Source organism: Scyliorhinus torazame, chromosome 22 (assembly GCF_047496885.1).
Source record: "Scyliorhinus torazame isolate Kashiwa2021f chromosome 22, sScyTor2.1, whole genome shotgun sequence".
Classification (NCBI taxonomy): Eukaryota; Metazoa; Chordata; class Chondrichthyes; order Carcharhiniformes; family Scyliorhinidae; genus Scyliorhinus; species Scyliorhinus torazame.
In genome coordinates, this window is record NC_092728.1 from 96,146,658 (window position 1) to 96,171,066 (window position 24,409).

Consider the following 24,409-nt stretch of genomic DNA (forward strand, 5'->3'; position numbering starts at 1 on the left):
GAGCTCACAGCGTGCCACTCAGACATACATCATGTGCTGAGTGCCTCTCCAAGATAGTGTTAGGGCTGAGTCCACAGGTTAAAGGGTAAAGTACGAACCACAGTCATAAGTTTACAGATGTTATTATCAAGAGTAATAAAACAGAGTTATACCATCTACAACATTGTTGGTTTGTTTGTGTAGCGGAACACCCAACATGACAGGGTCCACCTTATTTAATACAGGACCTAATTGCAATAGAAACAGTTCAGAACGTTCACTGTACAGATTCCTGGGACAAAGGGTTTATTTTATGAGGAAAGGTGAAACAGACTGTGCCTATACCCAATAGAGTTTAGAAAACTGAGCAGCGATCTTATTGGGTGTGATCCAACGGCCACACTGTGCTGGCAAAGCAGCTCGCCACAGAGTGGCCGTTGAAAGCCGGGAGAAAACACTCGAATAGAATCTTGCTTATTTCTTCTTTACATAGATTCTTAGCGTGTTCTGAATTGGCAGATAGAAATGTTTGAAACCCCTTTGCTTCTTTTCTTATTTAAATTTAGTGTACCAAATTCATTTTTCTAATTTAAGGGGACAATTTAGCGTGGCCAATCCACCTACCCAGCACATCTTTGGGTTGTGGGGGTGAAACCCACGCAGACACGGGGAGAATGTGCAAACTCCACGCGGACAGTGACCCAGAGCCGGGATCGAACCTGGGACCTCGGCGCCGTGAGGCAGCAGCACTAACCACTGCGCCACTGTGCTGCCCCCCCCCCTTTGCTTCTTAACTGTTCACCCCATTGCAATTTCAGGTCACGTGGACCTATTGACATCAGAATCACAAAACTGGTTAACGCTCTTTCAGAATACTCTCCAGTTCACCCCCAGTTTTAAAGGGGACACCACGCATAAAGAAAATAGTTTTTCCCAAAGCACGTGGGTCACCACAAAGATGATGATATTCACATCAAAGAGAAGGACCCAAGACTTATCGTCGCAAACAATCAAACTGTACTGGGTTAGCTGATAGGGAAAGAAAAACCAAAAGCAAAAAAGACTTGCAATAATGTAGCGCCGTTCGCTGCCTCAACCCGCCCCAAAGCATTTCACAGCCAATGAAGTATGTTTGCAGCATAGTCACAGTAGTAATGTAGAGAACACAGCAGCTAATTTGTGTTCAACAAGCTCCCAAAATGGCGATGTGACAGTGACTAGATAATCTGTTTCAGTGATACCTGTAAGGGACAAATCCAGGGGAGAACTTTCCTACGCTTCTCTCAACAGTACCACCCACTCCCTCAGCACATCCCTGGGGTGTGGGCCTAGACTTTGTGGTGAAATCCCCAGAGTAGGTGTTGAGCGCACAACCTTTTTGGCTCGAGAGGCAACAGTACTACCCACTGAAGCACGGCTGCCACCATAGAGATGGTGCTCCAGGTGGATGGAGGCTCTGTTAGGAGGAGACTGAACAGAACGGAGAATAGACAGTAAGTTTTCATTATTCGCAAGGTGAAATGGCAACTTGAGGTTCTGGCTGTACACTGTTCAGAACTCCGACAAAGTATTTACAGCTTAAAGATCAACAGGTAAATTCATCAACGCGTCTATTCTTAATTCAAATCCACACGACTTGTTGTTTCACCTACTGTGTTGATATTACACTGTACCATAACGTCTCATTTTTGTCTTTAGCAGTTGATTATAATTTCTACGCAAATGATGTCTTCAGACCATCTGTTTATAAAACTTGACAACAAATTGAGTCACATGGCTCCTTTGAACCTTCCTCAGGATACCATCTCCAGCTTCAATAATGATAATAATCTTTATTGTCACAAGCAGGCTTACATTAACACTGCAATGAAGCTACTGTGAAAAGCCCCTAGTCGTCACACTCCGGCGCCTGTTCGGGTACACAGAGGGAGAATTCAGAATGTCCAATTCACCCAACAGCGCGTCTTTCGGGACTTGTGGGAGGAAACCGGAGCACCCGGAGGAAACCCACTGAGGCATGATCAATTGGACAAAGACGATAGTTGAATCCAACTGAGGCTTTATTGCTATCAGATGTGTGGCCTCCCACAGCAGCTGGCGAATTGGCTGCTGGCTGGAGGACACGCATATTTATACCCCGCCTCCTGGGCGGAACCAGCAGGCAGGGACTACCGGCGAACCTGTAGTCCAGGTCCTACCGTACATCACCTAATACAGGTGCAACAGTGGTTTACCACACCCACGCACGGGGCGAACGTACAGGCTCTGCACTGACAATGACCTAAGCTGGGAATCGAACCTGATACCCTGGCGCTGTGAAGCGACAGTGCTAACCACTGTCCTACCGTGCCACCTTCACCTGAGTGACCCCCTCCATTTCCCACGCCGCCCGTCATTGAGTGGGGTTGCCAGCTGAAGTTGAACGATAGGCTGTCTGTCTGGGCTAACTTTAAGATATACTGCCCCATTACAACTGTTCCTTCCGCTTAAGTGCCTCATTGGCTTTTACGTGCTCTGGGACATCTTGTGGAGGTGAAAGGTGCAATATCAATGCAGGTTTGCCTTTTTCTTTAGCAGGTGGAAGGACAACGTTTGAACTTGCGAAGGCTCCCAGTGGCCATCTTCCCTGTTTCCCAACCCGATCACCTCCCACCTAACTCATCTCATTTCCCCAACACTAATCAGCAGTTATTTTACACGTTGAATGACGATGACGACACAATTTTTTATTCATTTATCTTTCCTTTCTCTCACTAACCAGTGGCACCAAGCATTCTTGGCTCCAACGTGCCCAGTGAATACGATGTCGTGGTGAATGAAGATATGAACTTGGAATGCGTGGCCACAGGGGACCCAAACCCCATTCTAAAATGGCTCAAAGATGGCCAACCATTAGAAACACTGGAAAAAGCACATTTTAAGTGAGTGTGTACATATATTTTTTGATAACTATCAATAAAAGGTTATTTGCAAGATGTGACTGAGTACAACAAATCTATGTTCTCTGGAGTTCAGAAGAATGAGAGGTGGTCTCATTGAAATGTTTAAAATTCTTCAAGAGTTTGTTCCCCTGGTTTGAGTGACTGAAGCCCATAGTCTCAGCATAAGAGCTCAGCCCACTCCCCTATTCTTGTAGCCCAGCAATTATTTTCCCTTCCAGCACTTCCCCGATTCCCACTCTACAAGTCCCGATGTAATCTGCCTCCAACAAACTCTCAGGTAGTGCATTCCAGATCTTATACCGCTTTCTGTTTAAAAGAGGTTTCTCCTCATGTTAATTGCTTTTGGCTCTTTTACCAATCAATGCGCCCTCTGGTTCTCGACCCTCGCCCCAATGGGAAGTTTCTTTCGATCTACTGTGTGTGGAACAGAAACTCTTCCACTGAATCTGGCAGATAACTGGAATTGAGTTGTTTGGTGGTACAGGGCACAAGATGAAGCTTGTTTCACTAGGCCTCAAGTGAGACTGAGTGAAGGAATCGTGAATGTAAAATGCTGCTGGTTCATCTGGTAATGAGATCATTGTTTTCTGCCGATTCTGCAGTTTGTCCTCGGACGGTAGCTCCCTGGGTATCAAGGGAGTTTTGGCTTCAGACGCAGGAAGATATACTTGTGTGGCACGGAATCCTGCTGGGGAAGAGGCAAAAATATTCATACTCAATGTACTTGGTAAGTGAAAATCCAGATTCATCATTCATTCATTGTTGGGCCCACAATTTACATAGATGATTTGGAGTTGGGGACCAAGTGCAATGGGAGCGATTATCCACGGCACGGACCAAGTGCCCGCGCCGTTGTGAATGCCATCGCGGACCAATGGCCCGGGCACGACCTATTCTGGCCCCCACAGGTTCGGGCATGCGCAGTTGGGGCATGCGCAGTTGGGCCACGCCATCTTGCGCATGCGCGGGGAACTTCTTCCACGCGCCGGACCCTCACCAACATGGCGCCGGTGTTCTGTGGCCGCGCGTGGAAGGAGGTAGGCCCGGGGGGGGCAGAGGCTGGCCCGCCAATCGGTGGGCCCCGATCGCGGGCCAGACCCCATCGGAGGCCCCCCGCCCCCCCCGGTGAAGGAGGCCCCCTCCACCCCCCCCCCCCCCCCACCCCCCCAGAGGCCGCCCCCCCAGCATTTCCACAGAGTTCCCGCCGGCAGCGACCAGGGGTGGACGGCACCGGCGGGAACCTGTCGTGTAGTAGCGGCCGTTCAGCCTATCCGGGCCGGAGAATCACCGCTCGCCGTTTGCGGTGATTCTCTGAGTGGCCCGGTGCGAATCGCGCGGCGCTTGTTTCGGGGGGTGGGAGAATCGCGTGAGGGGGTCGGGGCGGAGTGGCGCGATTCGCGCGGCGCCCCGGCGATTCTCCCGCCCGGCGTGGGGGGGGAGAATCGCGCCCAATGTGTCCAAGTTTGCAGACGACTCTAAGATGAGTGGTAAAGCAAAAAGTGCAGAGGATACTGGAAGTCTGCAGAGGGATTTGGATATGCTAAGTGAATGGGCTAGGGTCTGGCAGATGGAATACAACGTTGACAAATGTGAGGTTATCCATTTTGGTAGGAATAACAGCAAAAGGGATTATTATTGAAATGATAAAATATTAAAACATGCTGCTGTGCAGGGAGACCTGGGTGTGCTAGTGCATGAGTCGCAAAAAGTTGGTTTACAGGTGCAACAGGTGATTAATAAGGCAAATGGAGTTTTGTCCTTCATTGCTAGAGGGATGGAGTTTAAGACTAGGGAGGTTATGCAGCAATTGTATAAGGTGTTAGTGAGGCCACACCTGGAGTATTGTGTTCAGTTTTGGTCTCCTTACCTGAGAAAGGACGTACTAGCGCTGGAGGGTGAGCAGAGGAGATTCACTAGGTTAATCCCAAAGCTGAAGGGGTTGGATTACGAGGAGAGGTTGAGTAGACTTGGACTGTACTCGTTGGAATTTAGAAGGCTGCGGGTGTATCTTATAGAAACATATAAAATTATGAAGGGAATAGATAGGATAGCTGCGGGCAGGTTGTTTCCACTGGCGAGTGAAAGCAGAACTAGGGGGCATAGCCTCAAAATAAGGGGAAGTAGATTTTGGACTGAGCATAGGAGGAACTTCTTCACCCAAAGGGTTGTGAATCTATGGAATTCTTTGCCCAGTGAAGCAGTTGAGGCTCCTTCATTCAATGTTTTTAAGATAAAGATAGATAGTTTTTGAAGAATAAAGGGATTAAGGGTTATGGTGTTCGGGCCGGAAAGTGGAGCTGAGTCCACAAAAGATCAGCCATGATCTCATTGAATGGCGGAGCAGGCTCGAGGGGCCAGATGGCCTACTCCTGCTCCTAGTTCTTATGTTCTCATGTTCTTATCAAGTCCTTGCTGCTTATTTCCCAGGGCAAAAGCTGCCAACTCAAATGCTCAGGGAGTTTCATGCCTCCAACTGTGACCTAATTGAGGTGGCAAGACTTTACAAATGGCAGGTTGGAAGTTGATTCTGGGATTCCTGCTCCCATTCCTGTGTGCAGTAGTTTTTGTCAATGCTGGATATAGATGCAGGTAGCGAGCTCGCACTCAGCACTCCCGACATTGCCAGCTCCATTGCGGGAATGTTCTTCGTCGTAGATTTTCAATGCCAGTGTGTTTATTTGGACTGAGTTTGATTGACAATTTTATTAGATTAGAAGAAGGGAAACTTTTTTCAAAGACAATGATGAATGACTGATTTTGTTATTTTATTTTATGAGCAATTGAAAGATTTCCCAGTGATATTATGAGGCTCTAAATTCTGATAGTGGATAATGGTGAGTGGGCATGGAGGTAGGAATGGAGTGAGGGCTAGAGGGCCTAACAACCATGACTGGAGCAGGACCGATGTTCCAGTCATCAAATGAGGGCTTTCTAACCTCCCGGCCTTGCCATTCGCTCGCCTCTGTTGCTGCCTCAGGCCGCCCTCCAGATGCACAGGACTGGTCTCCGGCCCTCGCCCACCTCCCCACACATGAAACTAGGGTGTGTGGGATCCTCCAGGCCGAAGATGGGTTAATGGGGTCGGGGGAATTCTCAACTTCTGATACCCAGCTTGACCACAGAATTCAGGCCAGACTCTTGCAAGGTTCTTTAGAAACAAAATGGGAGCTCGGGAGGAATTCCAGCTCCCCTTTTTCCCACAGGAAACTTCTTTTGTTTCTGAAGAATTATTCGTACTTTTAGAATTTACATTCATGACTCAGTATTTATGGTATTTATGCTTCAAACACAATAAATGGATGGTCACTATTGTAATGTAAGAAATGTGACAACCAATTGCACAGAGCAAGGTTCCCCTTACAGCAATGAAACAATGATCAGGTAACCTGTGTATTGATGTTCAATGAGGGAGAAATATTGGCCTTAAATCCCTCCGTACTGCACTGCAGCACCAGCCTAGATTATGTGCCCATGTCTCCAGTGTGGGACTTGAACCCACACACTTGTAGATCGCCTGGTATTTTTTCAGTAGTCTGGATGTAATTTTGCTTTTCTCGTTGTCCGCAGTGCCTCCGAATTTCGGTGGTGTCCCTGGTCTTCCTGAGATCCTCACGGCAGTGCCGAATGCCGTGGTCACACTGGAATGCAGAGCTGCCGGCACCCCTCCCCCTCAGCTGACTTGGTTGAAGGACGGATTACCGCTCCCCATCTCGTCCCATGTGAGGGTGCTGTCGGTCGGCCAGGTCCTGAGGTAAAAGTGCAAGGGCCTTTTCGCACGCGATGGAATGAGAGGACCTCTGCCTTTTCAATTATAAAACAGCGTGACTTGTTTTTCTCCTCCCTCTAGGATTGCTCGGGCCCAGATTTCCGATATGGGAACCTACACGTGTGTTGCTGTGAGTCAGGCAGGCGTGATGGAGCAGCATTATCACCTGCGAATTCTAGGTGCGTCTTCACTTTTGAACAAAATGTTCTGGAAGAGAATTGAAGTTTAAACTTCCCTCCCCACTCGTTCACATCGTTCAGGACCTCCCAGGTTGACCGTTTGGCCTACTCCCAGGCTTTTGTCAATGGTTCTCTTCAGTGAGCAGAACATGTTTGGGAGCAACCTGTGATCTGTCTGCTGCAATGACTGGTCTTCGTTCAGTTTGCACCCCTCCCACCCCTTCTCCAGCCAATGAGAGGTTTAGGGTATTGATGACCTTATCAGTGACAAAGTCAGCATCTTAATATTCAGTGAGGTAGACGACGATATCACTGTGGTTGTGTTGTAATTCACTGATTGACCATTGGGACTCTCATTAATATATAAGTGAATGTTAGAGTCAGGTGACCTCAGACTGACTGGAGAGCTGGAAGAGAGAGGGTGCTTGTGCATGTTAACACTGTTATTCATCTGTTGTTTGTGTATAGCTGACCCACAGTTAATGTTAATAAATTATTTATAGCCTTAGCTACAAGTGTTCTTGCAATATAAATCAGGCCATCCGACAAGAACATTACAATCACCACCAACTCAACAAGGCTGACTGCCCTGCTAGATTAAAAGAAGAAAAGAGAATCTACCATCCCAGTGATGCTCATCGTAAGAACATACATAAAAAATAGGAGTAAGCGATTTGGTCCTTCGAGCCTGCTTCACCATTCAGTGAGCTCACGGCTGATGTGATTATGTTCTCAGGTTTACTTGCTGCCCCCCCCCCCCCTCGAGGCAATAACCCCTAACACAATGGCCATTTCAATGTCCAGGCTCCTCCTGATTGCCAAACCTGGGTGAAAGGGTTCTGGCTCATAGAGCAGGACGTCAAGATTAGACAGAAAGAAGCAGCAATGACAAATAATCGTGATCAATGAACACTAAGCATGGGCTTTAAAAGGTAGCTGTTTGTAGTAAACAGAAGCTAAGAGGGTAGATATTCCTCTTCATTGAGTGCGGAGAACGTTGACTTTGGAAGAGTGAAGAATAAGTAGGGATGGAGACTAGTTAATGTCAGGTCTCACAAAAGTAATGAGATCAGATTTAGTGATGTTAGCTGAGGGACAAATGTTGGCCTGGACTTCCCAACTCCTCTTCAAACGGTGTAAGGGGCTTTTCACATTCGCCTGGGAAGACTGGCGGGACTACAACATTGTTTTCAGAGTTCCTGGACTCTCCCCTATTTATCATAACTGGGCTGAGGCCTGTGCCAAGTGACCTCCGGTCCCCAGGACCTTCTGGTTCCTGATCTTCAGGTAGACCAAGGGCATTCCTCCCCTTCACAGGTCCTATCCCTGCCATAGGCCGAGAGAGATAAACTGACCCAAAGATGTCCGATTCAGGGACTAGCTGAAGTTTTTTCTTCAGGTTATGTTTTGGTGATGTTGCTGTTCACAAGAATGCTTCCAGGGATGAGGAACCTGAGTTTTGTGGAAAGCTTGGAGAAGTTAGGGCTGTTCTCCTTGAAGAAGAGGAGGTCGCGAAGAGATTTGATCAACGTGTGGTCTCTGGGCAGAGCAAATGGGAAAAATCTGTCCCATTGATGGAAGGATAGAGAGCCAGAGGACGCAAGTTTTAAGGTAATTGGCAAAAAAAAGGCAATGGAGACATGAAGGAAAAGCTTGTGACATAGTGAGTGGTTAGGATTTGGAATGCACTGCCTCAGAATGTGGTGGAGGCCGGGTCAATTGGGGCATTCAAGAAGGTATTGGATGATTATCTGAACAGGAAGTTTGAGCAGGACTACAGGCAGATGTTGGAGGGGTGAATTGCTCATTCAGCGAGCTGTGGCACCCATGATGGGCTGAATGGCCTGTACTGTAACAATTTTTTTTTAAAGAAAATATTTTATTGATGCATTTACAATTTTTACAATTTTCAACATCAAATTTCAACAATAACAGAAACCACAACAGTATAACCAACAAGCACCCCCCCCCCTCCCCCTCCCCCGGACACAAACCCCAGCCAACATGACTTACACAAACAGCTCCAACCTTCCCCAGCCACCACTCTGTTGGTTCTCCTGCCCTTACTCGTCTCTCCCATGCCTCCCCTTCCCACCCTCCCCCTCCTTTTCCTTCCCCCCCCCCCCCTCTGCTGACAGCTTAATTTTTCTCAAAGAAGTCGATGAACGGTTGCCACCTTTGAGCGAACCAAGTCCAGGAAACCCTCAGCAATAAGGAGATCTCCAAATCGCTTGATCCCCGTCTGCTGCCATCTCCAAAACCCCCAATCCAGCCCCCCCCCCTCCGCCCCCCCGGAGCGAACCGGTGGTTAGCACATATCGGTGCCCACACCAACTCTAACCCCATGTGCTGCGTCCACTGTCCCCACACCCTCAGGGCTGCCACTACTACTGGGCTTGTGGAGTACCGAGCCGGCGAGAATGGCAGAGGTGCCGTTAACAATGCCCCCAAACTCGTATCGTTACATGATGCCGCCTCCACCCACACTAACCCCTCCCCAACTACCCACTTTCTGACCATCACAATATTCGCCGCCCAGCAGTAATTAATGAAATTCGGAAGAGATAGTTCTTCCCCCCATGCCCCTCCGCACACGCACACACATGCCCCTGCTCCAACAGCACCTTTTTCACCCACAGGGTTTTACCCGCCCAAACAAACCCAAGATCACTGCATTCACTTTTTATAGAACCCCTTGCGGATTAAAATTGGGAGAACCTGAAAAACAAACAAAAATCTCAGGAGGACCGCTATTTTCACTGTCCGTCCCCGTCCCGCCAATGACCAGGGGAGAGCGCCCCACCTCCGAACGTCCCCTACCGTAACGATTCTGTGGCTCTTTGATTCCATGTCTCATCCCTCTCCCCCACCATCTCCATCCAGATCCTCCAAGATTTGAGAGTCCCCGGGAAACGGAGGACGTGATGGTCGTCCGAGGAGCTTCGGTGTCTTTCGCGTGCGATGCTGCTGGTTTCCCGTCCCCTACGTTCTCCTGGTTGAAGGACGGCGAACTGCTTGTGCTCAATGACCTGATGCCTGAGAGCAATGAGATGAGGCTGCAGCTGCCCTCTGTCAGCACCAATGACTCTGGATGGTATTCCTGTATCGCTGTGAATGAGGCAGGCGGGTCGACACGGCACTTCAACCTGATTGTCATGGGTGAGTGATGTCCGCACTGTGAATGGACTCAGTCTAAAAGGGAAACTCTGATGATCTGAGCTGACAGACAATCTAGAAGGTTATGTCGGTGTACACACCCCTTTTCTCATTGGATTGATGTGCACTCTCTATTCAAACATATTTTCTCTCCATTCCTGGTTTTGATTTCGTGGAAACATAGAAACTAGAAACAGGAGGAGGCCATTCGGCCCTTCGAGCCTGCACAGCATTCATTATGATCATGGCTGATCATCCAACTCAAAGCATGTTTCCGCCTTCCCTCCATATCCTTTGACCCTCTTCGCCCCAAGTGCTGTATCAACTCCTTGAAAATATACAATGTTTTGGCCTCAATTGTTCTTTGTAACGAATTCCACAGGCTCGCCACACTCTGGATGAAGACATTTCTCCTCATCTCTGTCCTAAATGGTCTACCCCGTATCCTCAGACTGCGGCCCCTGGCTCTGGATTCCACCACCATCCAGGAACATCCTTCCTGCATCTACTCGGTCTGGTCCTGTTAGAATCTTATAGGTTTCTATGAGATCCCTCCTCATTCTTCTGAACTCCAGCAAATACAATCTTAACCGACTCAACCTCTCCTCAAACGTCAGTCCCGCCATCCCAGCAATCAGTCTGGTAAACCCTCTCCGCATTCCCTCTATGGCAAGAACATCCTTCCTCAGGCAAGGAGAGCAAACTGCACACATTATTCCAGGTGTGGCCTCACCAAGGCCCTGTATAACTGCAGCAAGACATCCCTGCTCCTGTACTCGAATCCTCTCGCTATGAAGGCCAACATACCATTTGCCTTCTTTACCGTCTGCTGCACCTGCAGGCTTACCTTCAGCGATTGGTGTACGATGACACCCAGGCCTCATTGCACATTCCTTTCTCTTTATTTCTAGCCATTCAAATAATAATCTGCCTTCCTATTTCTGCTATGGAAGTGGATAACCTCACATTTATACACATTATGCTGCATATGCCACACATTTGCCCATTCGCTCAGCTTGTCCAAATCACACTGAAGGATCTCTGCATCCTCCTCACAGCTCACCCTCCCACCCAGCTTTGTATCGTCTGCACATTTGGAGGTATTATATTTAGTTCCCTCATCTAAATCATTAATATATATTGTGAATAGCTGGGGTCCCAGCACCCGCCCTGCAGTACCCCACTAGTCACTGGCCTGCCATTCGGAAAAAGACTCTGTTTCCTGTCTGTCAACCACATTTCTATCTGTAATAATCCACAGGAGGCAGGGGTTCCGTCACTACACCAGTATTTATTTCCAATAACTTATGTACAAGAGCAGCTCCAAACAGTGCTGCTAGCATTCCAGTCAACTTAAGACTGCCTCACAAAGCCTACACAGGTGCTTATATGGGCCCCCTCAATGAGCTATCATTGAGGGAGCTCATACTCCAATTGGCCAACCAATAATGCCAATTGGTGGTCATTACACGCCTCCAAGGTCCGAGGAATTCCTGCCAGCTGGCATTCCTCTGAGCTTCTTCCTGCTCCTCCTGTCCGGGTCTGTCACCTCTGTGTCGTCCCCCGGGTCGTTCTCCGACGTGGGTGGGGTGTACCTTATAGGTGCCCGTTTTTTCCTTGACGACCTCCTTGGAAGTTGTACTTCCTCCTCCTCGGGGAGAGGTGTCGCGGCGGCCTCATTGAACGTGTCCATCTCCGACTCTGATGACTGGATGACTGGGTCTGGAGAAATTGTTCGGGGCTGGGGTGTGGGTATCTTTCCCGTCTGAGCTATCCCAGCTTGAGGCGGTTCTGCTTCGACTGCCTCCAGGTGTGGTTCCGCTGCCCTTATTTGGCCTAGGTGTTTCTTCAGCACCTTACCTGCTACCGAAACTTCATATGATATGGCCCTGTTTGGGACTCTACCGTGCCTTTGACCCACGTTGGTCCATTCCCATAATTCTTGACCCAAACCAGTGCCCCCATCTGGAAATGTCTCTGCTGCCAACTATTATCATGCCCCCTGCGTTGGACCTCCTGTTGGTTCTCCACTTTCCCCATTAAATTTGGGGAAAGGAGACTCAGCCTCGTTCGCAGCCGCCTTCCCATTAAGAGTTCAGCTGGCGGGAGACTTCCGGGTGCGGCGATGACCAGCTAAGTTGCATGTTTCGGCACCTCCCGCTCTTATCGGGATCCCCAACGGCAATTTTCGAAGGCTAAACCCACTGTGAGGCGACATAGAAGGGAGTCCCTCTGGATGTGAATGGACAGAAGAGATAATAGTGGCCAGATTGCGGAGGATCCTCTGGAGCAGCGGCAAAGAAGGGAAGTGAGAAGCACGATGGCGGCGGAGGGAGGCAGTTGGTATGGGGCCTGTAACAGCAGGAGTTCCTCCGGCGATGTGTGGAGGAGCTCAAGAAGGAGGTGCTGGCGCCGATGCTGCAGGCGATTGAGGGGTTAAAGGAGGCGCAGAAGACCCAAGAGATGGAGCTCCGTGGAGTGAAGGCAAAAGCTGCCAAAAATGAGGACGAGATACAGGACTTGGTGGTGAAGACGGAGACGCACGAGGTACTGCATAAGAGGTGCATGGAGAGATTGGAAGTTCTGGAAAATAGCTCGAGGAGGAATAACTTAAGAATCTTGGGTCTTCCCGAAGGGGCAGAGGGAGCGGACGTTGGGGCGTATGTGAGCACAATGCTCCATACCTTAATGGGAGCTGAGGCCCCGACGGGCCCCCTGGAAGTGGAGGGAGCATACCGAGTCCTCGTGAGAAGACCAAAGGCAGGAGAAATACCTCGAGCAATAGTGGTGAGGTTCCACCGCTACAAGGACAGGGAGATGGTTCTGAGATGGGCGAAAAAGACACGGAGCAGCAGGTGGGAGAACGCGGTGATCCGTGTGTATCAGGATTGGAGTGCGGAGGTGGCGAGAAGGAGGGCGAGTTTCAATCGGGCCAAGGCGGTGCACCACAAGAGGAAAGTGAAATTCGGAATGTTGCAGCCGGCAAGACTGTGGGTCACACACCAGGTTAAACACCACTACTTCGAGACGGCAGAGGAGGCGTGGGCATTTATTGAAGAGGCGAAGTTGGACTAGATTTGAGAAAGTGTGTTTGAAATGAAGTAGCGAGGTGGTGGCAAGGGACTGTGAATCAGATGGGGGAAAATTTTCTTTCCCCTCGAAGGAGGGGGGACACGAAGAAATGTGGGCGCCGGTGGGGAAGGGGTGGGGGAAGGAGAGAGGGAGCTGCGGCAATAGGGGCGGGGCGATAGGGAAGCGCGGGCTTTGTTCTCGCGCTATGGAAATTGTGGCGGGAAAAGGGGGTGCAGGAAGGAGGGGGCCTCACATAATGGGAGGCTCAGGATAAACGGGGGAAGCCGAGGTCAGCCAGAGTTTGCTGACTTCCGGAAGCAATATGGGGGGAGCAACTAAGCTAGAGAGGGATCTAGCGGGGGGGGGGGGGTAACTGGGTTGCTGCTGCTAAGGGGAAAGGGGAGCTGTTACGGGATGGGATGGTTGGGACGGGAGGGCACCGTCCGGGGGATAAGCGGGTGCGTGGGATCCGGGTGAGGAGCTGGTCTAAAAAAGGGGGTGGCTAGTCGACGAGGGGGGGGGGTGGGTAAAGAGCCCCCCAACCCGGTTGATCACGTGGAACGTGAGAGGGTTGAATGGGCCGATTAAGAGGGCAAGGGTATTTGCGCACCTAAAGAAGCTAAAGGCAGACGTGGTCATGCTTCAGGAGAGGCACCTGAAACTGGCGGATCAGGTCAGATTAAGAAAAGGATGGGTGTGACAGGTATTCCACTCGGGCTTGGATGCGAAAAATAGAGGGGTGGCAATACTGGTGGGGAAACGGGTATTGTTTGAGACAAAGACCACAGTGGTGGACAGTGGGGGTAGATCCGTGATGGTGAGTGGCAGATTGCAAGGTGAGGCGGTGGTGCTGGTGAACGTATATGTCCCGAACTGGGATGATGCGAACTTTATGAAGCGTATGTTGGGGCGCATCCCGGACCTGGAGATGGGAAAGTTGGTAATGGGGGGGGACTTCAACACGGTGCTGGACCCAGGGCTGGACCGGTCCAGATCTAGGACCGGGAGGAGGCCGGCAGCGGCCAAGGTGCTTAAGGGCTTTATGGAGCAGATGGGAGGAGTGGATCCCTGGAGATTTACTAGACCAAGGAGTAAAGAGTTTTCCTTCTTCTCCCATGTCCACAAAGTGTACTCCCGGATAGACTTCTTTGTCCTGGGAAGGGTGCTGATCCCGAAGGCGGCAGGAACGGAGTATTCGGCTATCGCCATTTCAGATCATGCCCCACATTGGGTAGATCTGGAAGTAGGAGAGGAAAAGGAGCAGCGCCCACTCTGGAGATTAGATATGGGACTGTTGGCGGATGAGGGAGTATGTGTAAGGGTGAGGGGATGTATTGAAAGGTACCTAGAGATCAATGATGACGGAGAGGTCCAGGTGGGAGTTGTCTGGGAGGCGCTGAAGGCAGTGGTTAGAGGGGAGCTGATCTCCATAAGGGCCCATAAGGGGAAACAAGAGGGTAAAGAAAGGGAGAGATTGTAGGGGGAGATTTTGAGGGTGGATAGGCAATATGCGGAGGCTCCAGATGAAGGGCTATACAGGGAAAGACGGAGATTGCACACGGACTTTGACTTGTTGACCACGGGTAAGGCGGAGGCACAATGGAGGAAGGCACAGGGAGTGCAGTATGAATATGGAGAGAAGGCGAGCCGGCTGCTGGCCCAACAACTTAGGAAGAGGGTGACGGCGAGAGAGATCGGAGGGGTTAGAGACGAGGAGGGAACGATGGAACGGGGAGCGGAGAGGGTGAACGGGGTGTTTAAGGTATTTTACGAGAGGCTATATAAGGCTCAACCCCCGGAAGGGAAAGAGGGAATGATGCGTTTCCTAAACCAGCTGGAGTTCCCGAAGGTTGAGGAACAGGAGATGACAGGACTGGGAGCGCAGATTGAGGTGGAGGAGGTGGTAAAAGGAATTAGGAACATGCAGGCAGGGAAGGCCCTGGGACCGGATGGGTTCCCGGTGGAGTTCTATAGGAAATACGTGGACCTGCTGGCCCCACTTCTGACGAGAACCTTTAATGAGGCTAGGGAAAGGGGGACACTACCCCCGACGATGTCGGAGGCGACGATATCGCTGATCCTGAAAAGAGACAAAGACCCGCTGCAGTGCGGGTCATACAGGCCTATTTCCCTCTTGAACATAGATGCCAAGCTTTTGGCCAAGGTGATGGCGACGAGGATAGAGGACTGTGTCCCTGGGGTGGTGCATGATGATCAAACGGTGTTTGTTAAAGGGAGGCAATTGAATGCTAATATACGGAGGCTGTTGGGGGTGATGATGCCCCCACCGGAGGGGGAGGCGGAGATAGTGGTGCCGATGGATGCAGAGAAAGCATTTGATAGAGTGGAGTGGGACTACCTGTGGGAAGTACTGAGGAGATTTGGATTTGGAGAGGGGTTCATTAGATGGGTTCAGCTCCTGTACAGGGCCCCGGTGGCAAGTGTGATTACAAATAGGCAACGATCGGACCACTTCCGACTATATAGGGGTACAAGACAGGGATGTCCCCTGTCCCCGTTACTGTTTGCGTTGGCAATTGAGCCACTGGCCATAGCGCTGAGGGGCTCCAGGAAGTGGAGGGGGGTACTTAGAGGAGGAGAAGAGCATCGGGTGTCATTATACGCGGATGATTTGTTGTTGTATGTCGCGGACCCAGTGGAGGGGATGCCTGAGATAATGCAGACTCTCAGGGAGTTTGGAGAATTTTCAGGATATAAATTGAATATGGGGAAGAGTGAACTGTTTGTGATGCACCCCGGGGAACAGGGCAGGGGAATAGACGATTTACTGTTGAGGAGGGTAACAAGGGATTTCTGGTATTTAGGGATCCAGGTGGCCAGGAACTGGGGAACCTTGCATAAGCTTAACTTGGCACGGCTGGTAGAACAGATGGAAGAGGACTTTAGGAGGTGGGACATGGCGCCCCTGTCATTGGCGGGCAGGGTGCAGGCGGTTAAAATGGTGGTCCTTCCGAGGTTTCTTTTTGTGTTCCAGTGCCTCCCTGTACTGATTACAAAGGCCTTTTTAAAGAAGGTGGACAAGAGTATTATGAGCTTTGTGTGGGCTGGAAAGACCCCAAGAGTAAAGAGGGGATTCCTGCAGCGCAGTAGGGACAGAGGGGGACTGGCACTGCCGAGTCCAAGTGATTATTATTGGGCCGCCAACGTGTCAATGATATGTAAGTGGATGAGGGACGGGGAAGGAGCGGCGTGGAAAAGACTGGAGATGGCGTCCTGTAGGGGAACCAGCCTAAAAGCACTGGCGACGGCGCCGTTACTGTTCTCCCTGAAAAAATACACCACAAACCCAGTGGTGGTGGCAGCTCTGAAAATTTGGGGGCAGTGGAGACGACATAAGGGAGTGACTGGTGCCTCAGTGTGGTCCCCGATAAGGAACAACCATAGGTTCGTCCCGGGAAGGATAGATGGGGGATGTAAATCTTGGCAGCGAGCAGGAATTGCGAAATTGAAGGACTTGCTCTTCGACGGGACGTTCGCGAGTCTGGGAGCACTGACAGAAAAATATGGGTTGCCACCTGGGAATGCATTTCGCTATATGCAAGTGAGGGCATTTGTGAGGCAACAGGTGAGGGAATTTCCGCAGCTCCCGGCGCAAGAGATCCAGGACAGAGTGATTTTGGGGGCATGGGTGGGTGATGGTAGGGTGTCCGAGATATACAGGGAAATGAGAGACGAGGGGGAGACGATGGTAGAGGAGCTGAAGGGAAAATGGGAGGAGGAGCTGGGGGAAGAGATTGAGGAGGGGCTGTGGGCAGATGCCCTACGTAGGGTAAACTCTTCATCCTTTTGTGCCAGGCTCAGCCTGATACAATTCAAGGTACTACACAGGGCGCATATGACGGGAGCAAGGCTGAGTAGGTTTTTTGGAGTGGAAGATAGGTGCGGGAGATGCGCGGGAAGCCTGGCGAACCACACCCACATGTTTTGGTCATGTCCGGTATTGCATGGGTTCTGGGTGGGTGTGGCAAAAGTGATCTCGAAGGTGGTGGGGGTCCGGGTCAAACCAAGCTGGGGGTTGGCTATATTTGGGATTGCAGATGAGCCGGGAGTGCAGGAGGCGAGAGAGGCCGACGTGTTGGCCTTTGCGTCCCTAGTAGCCCGGCGAAGGATTCTACTTATGTGGAAGGAAGCTAAGCCCCCGGGTGTGGAGGCCTGGATCAACGACATGGCAGGGTTTATAAAACTGGAGCGGATAAAATATGCATTAAGAGGTTCGGCTCAGGGGTTCACCGGGCGGTGGCAACCGTTCCTCGACTATCTCGCAGAGCGATAATGGAAAATAGGAAAGGCAGCAGCAGCAGCCCAGGGGGTGGGGGGGGGGGGGGGGGGGGGGGCTCATTTGGGTCCTCCGGGGTTTTATGTGTGTGTTTATATATTAGTTATTTATATTTGATTTCACAAAGTTACTATTTTAGTTATTATTTCTGTTGTTTCTTATTTTGTTGTTGGCAGTTGCCATTAGTTAGCATACTATTTATTTAAAAAACGATCAATGTATATATTATTACAAAGTTGTAAAATGGGAAATTTTTGTTTGATCGAAAAACTTTAATAAAATATTTTTTTTTAAAAAAAGAGTTCAGCTGGCGGTATGCCCGTTGTGGAATGCGGTGTGGTCCTGTAATCAAACAGCCAGCGGGAGAGCTTTGTGTCCATTGACGCTGCCGGCTGCTTCTCGAGTCCCGCTTTTAGTGTCTGGACCGCTCTCTCTGCCGGGCCGTTGGACGCTGGATGGTAAGGGGCCATTTTGATGTGGCGGACTCCGTTTCCCTTTAGGAATTTTCCAAATTCCCCACTTGTGAATGCCGTTCCGTTGTCCGACACCAATACCTCCGGAGGTCCATGTATTGCAAACGAGGCCCTGAGCTTTTCAATTGTCGATGCTGTGCTTGCCACGTTTACCCGGTGGACGTCCAACCATTTGGAGTGGGCGTCCACTATCACCAAAAATATTGAGCCCATGAAAGGGCCGGCGTGGTCAATATGCAGGCGGGTCCACGGTCTGCCTGGCCATTCCCACGGGTGCAATGGCGCAGCTGGTGGCACTCTTTGTCCCTGTTGGCACTCCTGGCACCGATGTACCAAGGCTGCTATGTCTGTGTCCAATCCTGGCCACCAAACGTAGCTTGGAGCTAGCATCTTCATTTTAGACTCCCCTGGGTGTCCGTGATGTAACTCGGTTAAGATTGCCCGACGGCCCTGAGCTGGGACTATTACCCGGGCTCCCCATAATAGGCTACCGTTATTTGGTCCCTTCTGCTCCAGTATGGGTGCATTTGGGGCTCCACTGGTCTCTCCAGTTCCCCTGTTAGCAGTAAATGCTTCATCTTGGCTAAAACTGGGTCTTTTTGCATCCACAACCGAATATGTTGTGCATCCACTGGTAGGGTGTCCAAAAAATTTCGAGTCATTACTGTCTCCTCTACTTTCGGTATTAGCGGCGGGGTGTCTGGGAGGGGAAGTCTGCTCAAAGCATCTGCATTTACTACTCGTGTTCCAGGTCTGTGCTCCAGAACGTATCTATACGCCGCCAGTAGCAATGCCCAGCGTTGGATTCTAGCTGATGCAATCGGGGGTATTGACTGGTCTTTTAATAACCTATGGTCCGTCACTATGGTGAATTTCCGCCCGTGCAGATACTGGTGAAATTGTTTTACTGCAAATATCACCGCCAGTCCTTCCTTCTCGATTTGGGCGTACTTTCTCTCAGCCATCGCCAATGTCCTCGAAGCATAGGCTATTGGCCGTTCTTCCCCATTCCTTCCTCTATGGGCTAAGACGGCTCCTACCCCGTAAGGTGATGCGTCACACGTGACCACCAACTCCTTCCTTGGGTCAGAATGCTCTAGGACATTTTCCGATGACAGCTGTTCCTTAATGTCCCTAAATGCTCGGTTTTGGCGGGCGGACCATTTCCATTCTTGTCCCTTTTTTAGTAGCTGGTGGAGGGGTTCTAGGATGGACGCCCTATTTTCAATAAATTTGCCATAATATGTTACCAATCCTAGAAATGATCGTAGCTCCTGGACCGTGGTGGGAGCTGGGGCTTCTTTTATTGCCCTTACTCGGTCTTCCAATGGGTGTAAGCCCGACTCGTCTACTTTATATCTCAGGTACGTCACTTGTGGGGCCAGAAAAACACATTTTACTCTTTTCAGCCATACGCCTGCCTTTGCGAAACGCCTGAGCACTTCCTCCAGGTTCCTTAAGTGTTCCCTGTTTGTCCTACCCGTGATTAAGACATCGTCCAAATAAATCGCCACCTGCGGTAGTCCCTGCAGAATATTTTCCATCGTACGCTGGAATATAGCGCAGGCTGATGACACTCCGAAGGGTAGCCTAGTATAACGAAAAAGTCCCTTCAGGGTGTTGATCGTAGCGAACTTCTGGGAGTCCTTGTCCAGTTTTAACTGCAGGTAGGCGTGGCTCATGTCCAGTTTCTTGAACAAAAGCCCACCTGCCAATTTGGCATATAGGTCGTCTATTTTCGGGATCGGGTATTTGTCCAGCAGTGCGTATTTGTTTACCGTCTGTTTGAAATCTCCACAGAGACTTATCGAGTCGTCTGGCTTCAAAATTGGTACCACCGGCGCTGCCCATTCCGAGAACTGTACTGGTCTGATAATGCCGTCGCGCCGTAACCTTTCTATTTCGACATCTACTTTCTTCCTTAATGCAAAAGGTACCGGTCTGGCCTTACAAAATTTCGGAAGGGCTTCTGGGTCCACGTGCAAAGTTGCTTTGGCACCTATAATTTCCCCCAAACCTTCTTGGAAGACCTCCGGGTATTTTTGGAGTACTCCACTCAACTGCCCGCTTCCACTCTGGAAAATTTTCATCCAATCTACGTTTAGGTCTTTCAGCCAGTTCCGTCCTATTAAGTTCGGTCCGGAGCCCTCTACTATCGTCAATGGTAATCTGAGCAATTGTTTGTCATATTCCACGGGTACATGAGTCGTGCCTAGAACTTCCAGGGGTTCCCTCGTGTAGGTTTTAAGTTTCGTCGATGTTTTTGTTAGGGTTAGTGGCTGGAGTCCATCTTTGATTTTTTTAAATGCTGCCACTCCCATTACTGAAACGGCTGCACCCGTGTCTATTTCCATTATTGTCGGCTGACCGTTCACCCGTGGGGTAATCTTAATAGGTTCTGCTTTCTTCGTCGCAATATTATATAACTGTTCCCCTTCGGAGGAGGATGGGGCATCTAGGTTGTGTACTTCCCTGCATCCCCACCTGCTATTCCTCTTTTGCCACCTCCTTCTAGGGTTTCTGTCGCTGTTACCCCACTCTGTCTGGTGCCAGAAACGGTCCTTCTCTGTTGGGGGAGCCTCAGCCGGTAGTTCCCTCTGTCTCCAGTTAGTCCCAGCAAACTTGGGGGCATTTCTGGGGTTTTCCTTTGGCCCTCTGTTCCTCAGGCTTTTCCGGAGGGCGGCTATCTGGTAGCTGGACCCATTGTGGTAGTCCCTCTCCCAGGTATCTACCTCCATTGGCGTGCCCTGTAGTTCCTGCGCCGCACTTGCTGCCTTTTCTAGGGACAGTGCGAGCTGTAACACCTGCCTAAAGTCTAGCTGCGTTTCCGCCAACAGGCGCTTCTGTATTTGGAGGTCATTTATGCCACACACTAACCGGTCCCGAAGCATTTCATTTAGCGTCGAGCCGAACTCACATTTTTCCGCCAGCCTTCTCAGGCTGGTCAAGAAATTTGTGACTGACTCTCTGTCTTCCCGCTTCGTTGTGTAGAATCTGTACCTACGCAAAATGAGGGGTGGTTTTGGGTCATAGTGCTCTTCCACCAATTTTGTTAATTCTTGGAAAGATATCGTGTCCGGCGTATCGGGATAAGTTAGACTACGTATAATGGCGAAGGCTGAGGGTCCGCACGCCGACAGCAGTATAACCCGTTTCCTTCTGTCCTCCGTTATCTCATTGGCTTGGAAAAAGTAACACATTCTCTCCACCTACTGGGACCAGTCCTCAATAGTCAGGTCGAATACATCCAACTTCCCAAAAGGAGGCATTTTTGAAAGAGCAAGGCTTACCCTCCGAGTGCGACAGCTGGTCTCCGCAAGGTTCTTTGTTTACCTCGTCGCCACTGTAATAATCCACAGGAGGTAGGGGTTCCGGCACTACACCAGTATTTATTTCCAATAACTGAGATACAAGAGCAGCTCCAAACAGTGCTACTAGCATTCCAGTCAACTTAAGACTGCCTCACAAAGCCTACACAGGTGCTTATATGGGCCCCCTCAATGAGCTATCATTGAGGGAGCTCATACTCCAATTGGCCAACCAATAGTGCCAATTGGAGGTCATTACACTATCCATCGCAATGCACTACTCCCAATCCCTGGTTAACCAGTAACTCGGCGAGTGTGAGGTAGTGAACAACTATCTTCCAGGTCTTTACTTGTGCACTTCAAGTTATAAATAAATCAGCAAAGACAACAGCCCACACCCCAGCCTTTCCATGGTAATGTGGAATTAAACCTCACCTCTCTGCAACAACTCAATAAAAAGAAGAACTGAATTGAAACCTTAGTTGCTGGACACACCAATATGCAATGCCGCCATGTCTTCGCATTTCCTCTCGTTTTGGATAATCAGAATGGGCTAAGGTGCAAAGGAGGAAAATCTCACTAATTCACTCATCTCATGGCGTATCAAACCTTAAGTACCAGCTGTGGCTCAGTGGGTAACATTCTCCTCTGAGCCGGTAAAAGTTGTGAGTTCAAGTCCTGCTACTGGATTTGTAAAGAAATTAATTCAGAGAATGTGGGTGTCGCTGGCTCACTCAGTATTTATTCCCCATCCCGAATTGCCCTTGAACTGAGTGCTGAATGCCATTTCGCGGGCATTTAAGAGCTGTGGGTCTGGAGTCACGTGTAGGCCTGACCAGGTAAGATTTCCTTCCCTAAAGTGAGTCAGGTGGGCTTTTACGACAATCGACAATGGCTTCATGGTCACTATTAGTACCAGTGATGGTGTTGGGGGGGGGGTGGCTGGGCTGATGCCTGTTATGGGCCAGGGATTGGAGAACCCCAAAGTGTAGCATGGAGTTCACCTGACCCACAACTTTTAATAGATTGTGGTATGGGGAGCACACGGCCCACTCTACAGGTGTGAGACAGCAGAAATGGAAAAGTATTTTTTAAAACAAAACAATGTTTATTCTATGAACTCAAGTTAACCTTTTTAAAACATACAGAGAACATCTTAGCAACCATTAGTTCAAATACATCTCCCAAAGAATACAACACTTCAGTAATCCTTTAAGCTTTCCTTTTAACATCCATAAGACTTAAAACACCTTTTACCAGAAGCACATCAGGTTAATGTCACTACTGTTATTAGTTTTAAATCACCAGGATCGATTTACAGTCTTTAGATTACAGAGGGAGATTCATACACCTTCTGGCTGTGATTGCAGCTAACCAGCTCTGAAAACGAAACTAAAACACACCCTGCAGCAAACAGCCTAAAACAAAAGTAAAAAGCTGACAGACAGCCCAGCTCCACCCACTCTCTGACATCATTGCAGTAATAAACATCCATTTCTTAAAGGTACTCTCACTACAGATATTTATATACACACCCATTTATAAACACCCATTTCTTAAAGGTACTCTCACATGACATGCCTGAGAGTTGGGGGGGGGAGGGGGGGGCACTGTAGGGTTGTCTGGAGATCAGGGACCCAGTCTCTGAGGAGCTGGAGTCTTTAGGTCCCACACGTCTCTTTCCCGGCAGGAATCTTTCCAAGCTCCAAAAATGACGAAGTACAGAGAACATAGAACATATGTGAAGTGTGGGAGAACTGCAATGGGAATTACGTCAGAACAGCCGACGCGATTCTCACCGGTTTTCCCGCCCAAATGACAGTTTGCGGGAATCTCCGTCCGTCCACGCCGGCCGGATTGTCCGTTCCCGCTGCCGCTACAGTGAATGGAGTTCTGGCTGAGTGCCAACTTCTCCGACCTCGCTGGCAGCGGGAGTGGGGCGATCCCGGAACGCAGAATCCAGGCCATCGTCATTGTCTGGGAGAATTTCGCCCAGCATTCTTGTGAAGTGCCTTCGGATATTTCGCTCCACTGAGGTGCTATCGTCATGGCAGTTGTTGTTGAGACGTGTGAGAAACTGAGGGAGGGAGCATTGTGAAACTGGGAACTTGCAAAATGCCATGTTTTCCGCCCTCAGTAAAGTTCTTACCTTGCAGAACCACCGCAGATTTCCGACTCTCCAGTGCCACAGGAAGTGTCCGTTGTGCTGAGTAGCCCTCTGGAGTTGGTGTGCGCAGCAGTGGGAGTCCCTGCCCCTGAAATAAGCTGGATGAAGGAGGGCGTGCCTGTCGATGGAGCGGGCTCTGTGCTGAGTGACGGAGAGGTGCTCAGGATAGAAAGTGTGCAGGTAGGCAATCCTTCAGTTTAGTGGCTTTTTATTTGGTGGACCAGCTCTTCTCCACCATTTCGGCAGCGAATGTATAGAGGCACCTGCTGAAGTGGCACTTCACCAGCTTTGCAAATCATAGAATTTACAGTGCAGAAGGAGGCCATTCGGCCCCTCAAGTCTGCACTGGCTCTTGGAAAGAGCACCCTACCCAAGCCCACACCTCCACCCTATCCCCACCCATCCACCCTTTCCCCGTACCCCAACCTAACTTTTTGGTTATTAACCCTTCATAGAATCTCTGCAGTGCAGAAGGAGGCCATTCGGCCCATCGCGACTGCACTGACCTTCCGAAAGAGCACCCTACTTAGGCACAATCCCCCACCCTATCCCCGTAACCCCACCGAACCGGCACTCCTTTGGACTGTGGAAGGAAACCGGAGCACCCGGAGGAAACCCACGCAGACAGGGGAGAACGTTCAGACTCCGCACAGACAGTGACCCAAGCCAGGAGTCTAAACTGGGACCCTGGAACTGTGAAGCAACTGTGCTAACCACTGTGCTACCATGCTGCCTGTATGCATTCGGAGGTACACGCAGCAGAATAATTGGGCTTTGGATTCCCTCATTGTTTCAGCTTTTCTAATTGCTTAAAAATTGCAACTTAAACTTCTTGGAACAAAAAATAGTGACCTGAGCTCCCGCTAACTGTGGTGTAGGTGCACCCTCAGTGCTGTTAGGGAGGGCGTTCCAGGATTTTGACTCAGCCACAGTGAAGACACGGCGATAGAAGTTCCTCGCAGGATGGTGTGCGGTTTGGAGAATAACATCCAGGCGGTGGTGTCCCCATGTGTCTGCTGCCCTTGTCCTTCTACACGGTAGCGGTCACAGGTTTGGAAAGTGGTGTCAAA

The 24,409-nt window shown here is 50.0% G+C and overlaps 1 protein-coding gene across 1 annotated transcript in view; it reads left to right on the forward strand.

Annotated features, from left to right (window-relative positions):
* The window catches only part of LOC140399244 (hemicentin-1-like), a 492,970-nt gene that overhangs the window by 371,622 nt on the left and 96,939 nt on the right, over positions 1 to 24,409 (forward strand). Inside the window, 6 exon segments of the mRNA XM_072488667.1 lie at positions 2,741 to 2,900; positions 3,524 to 3,648; positions 6,489 to 6,672; positions 6,769 to 6,866; positions 9,750 to 10,025; positions 23,329 to 23,519. Coding sequence (XP_072344768.1) covers positions 2,741 to 2,900; positions 3,524 to 3,648; positions 6,489 to 6,672; positions 6,769 to 6,866; positions 9,750 to 10,025; positions 23,329 to 23,519 — 1,034 coding nt within the window.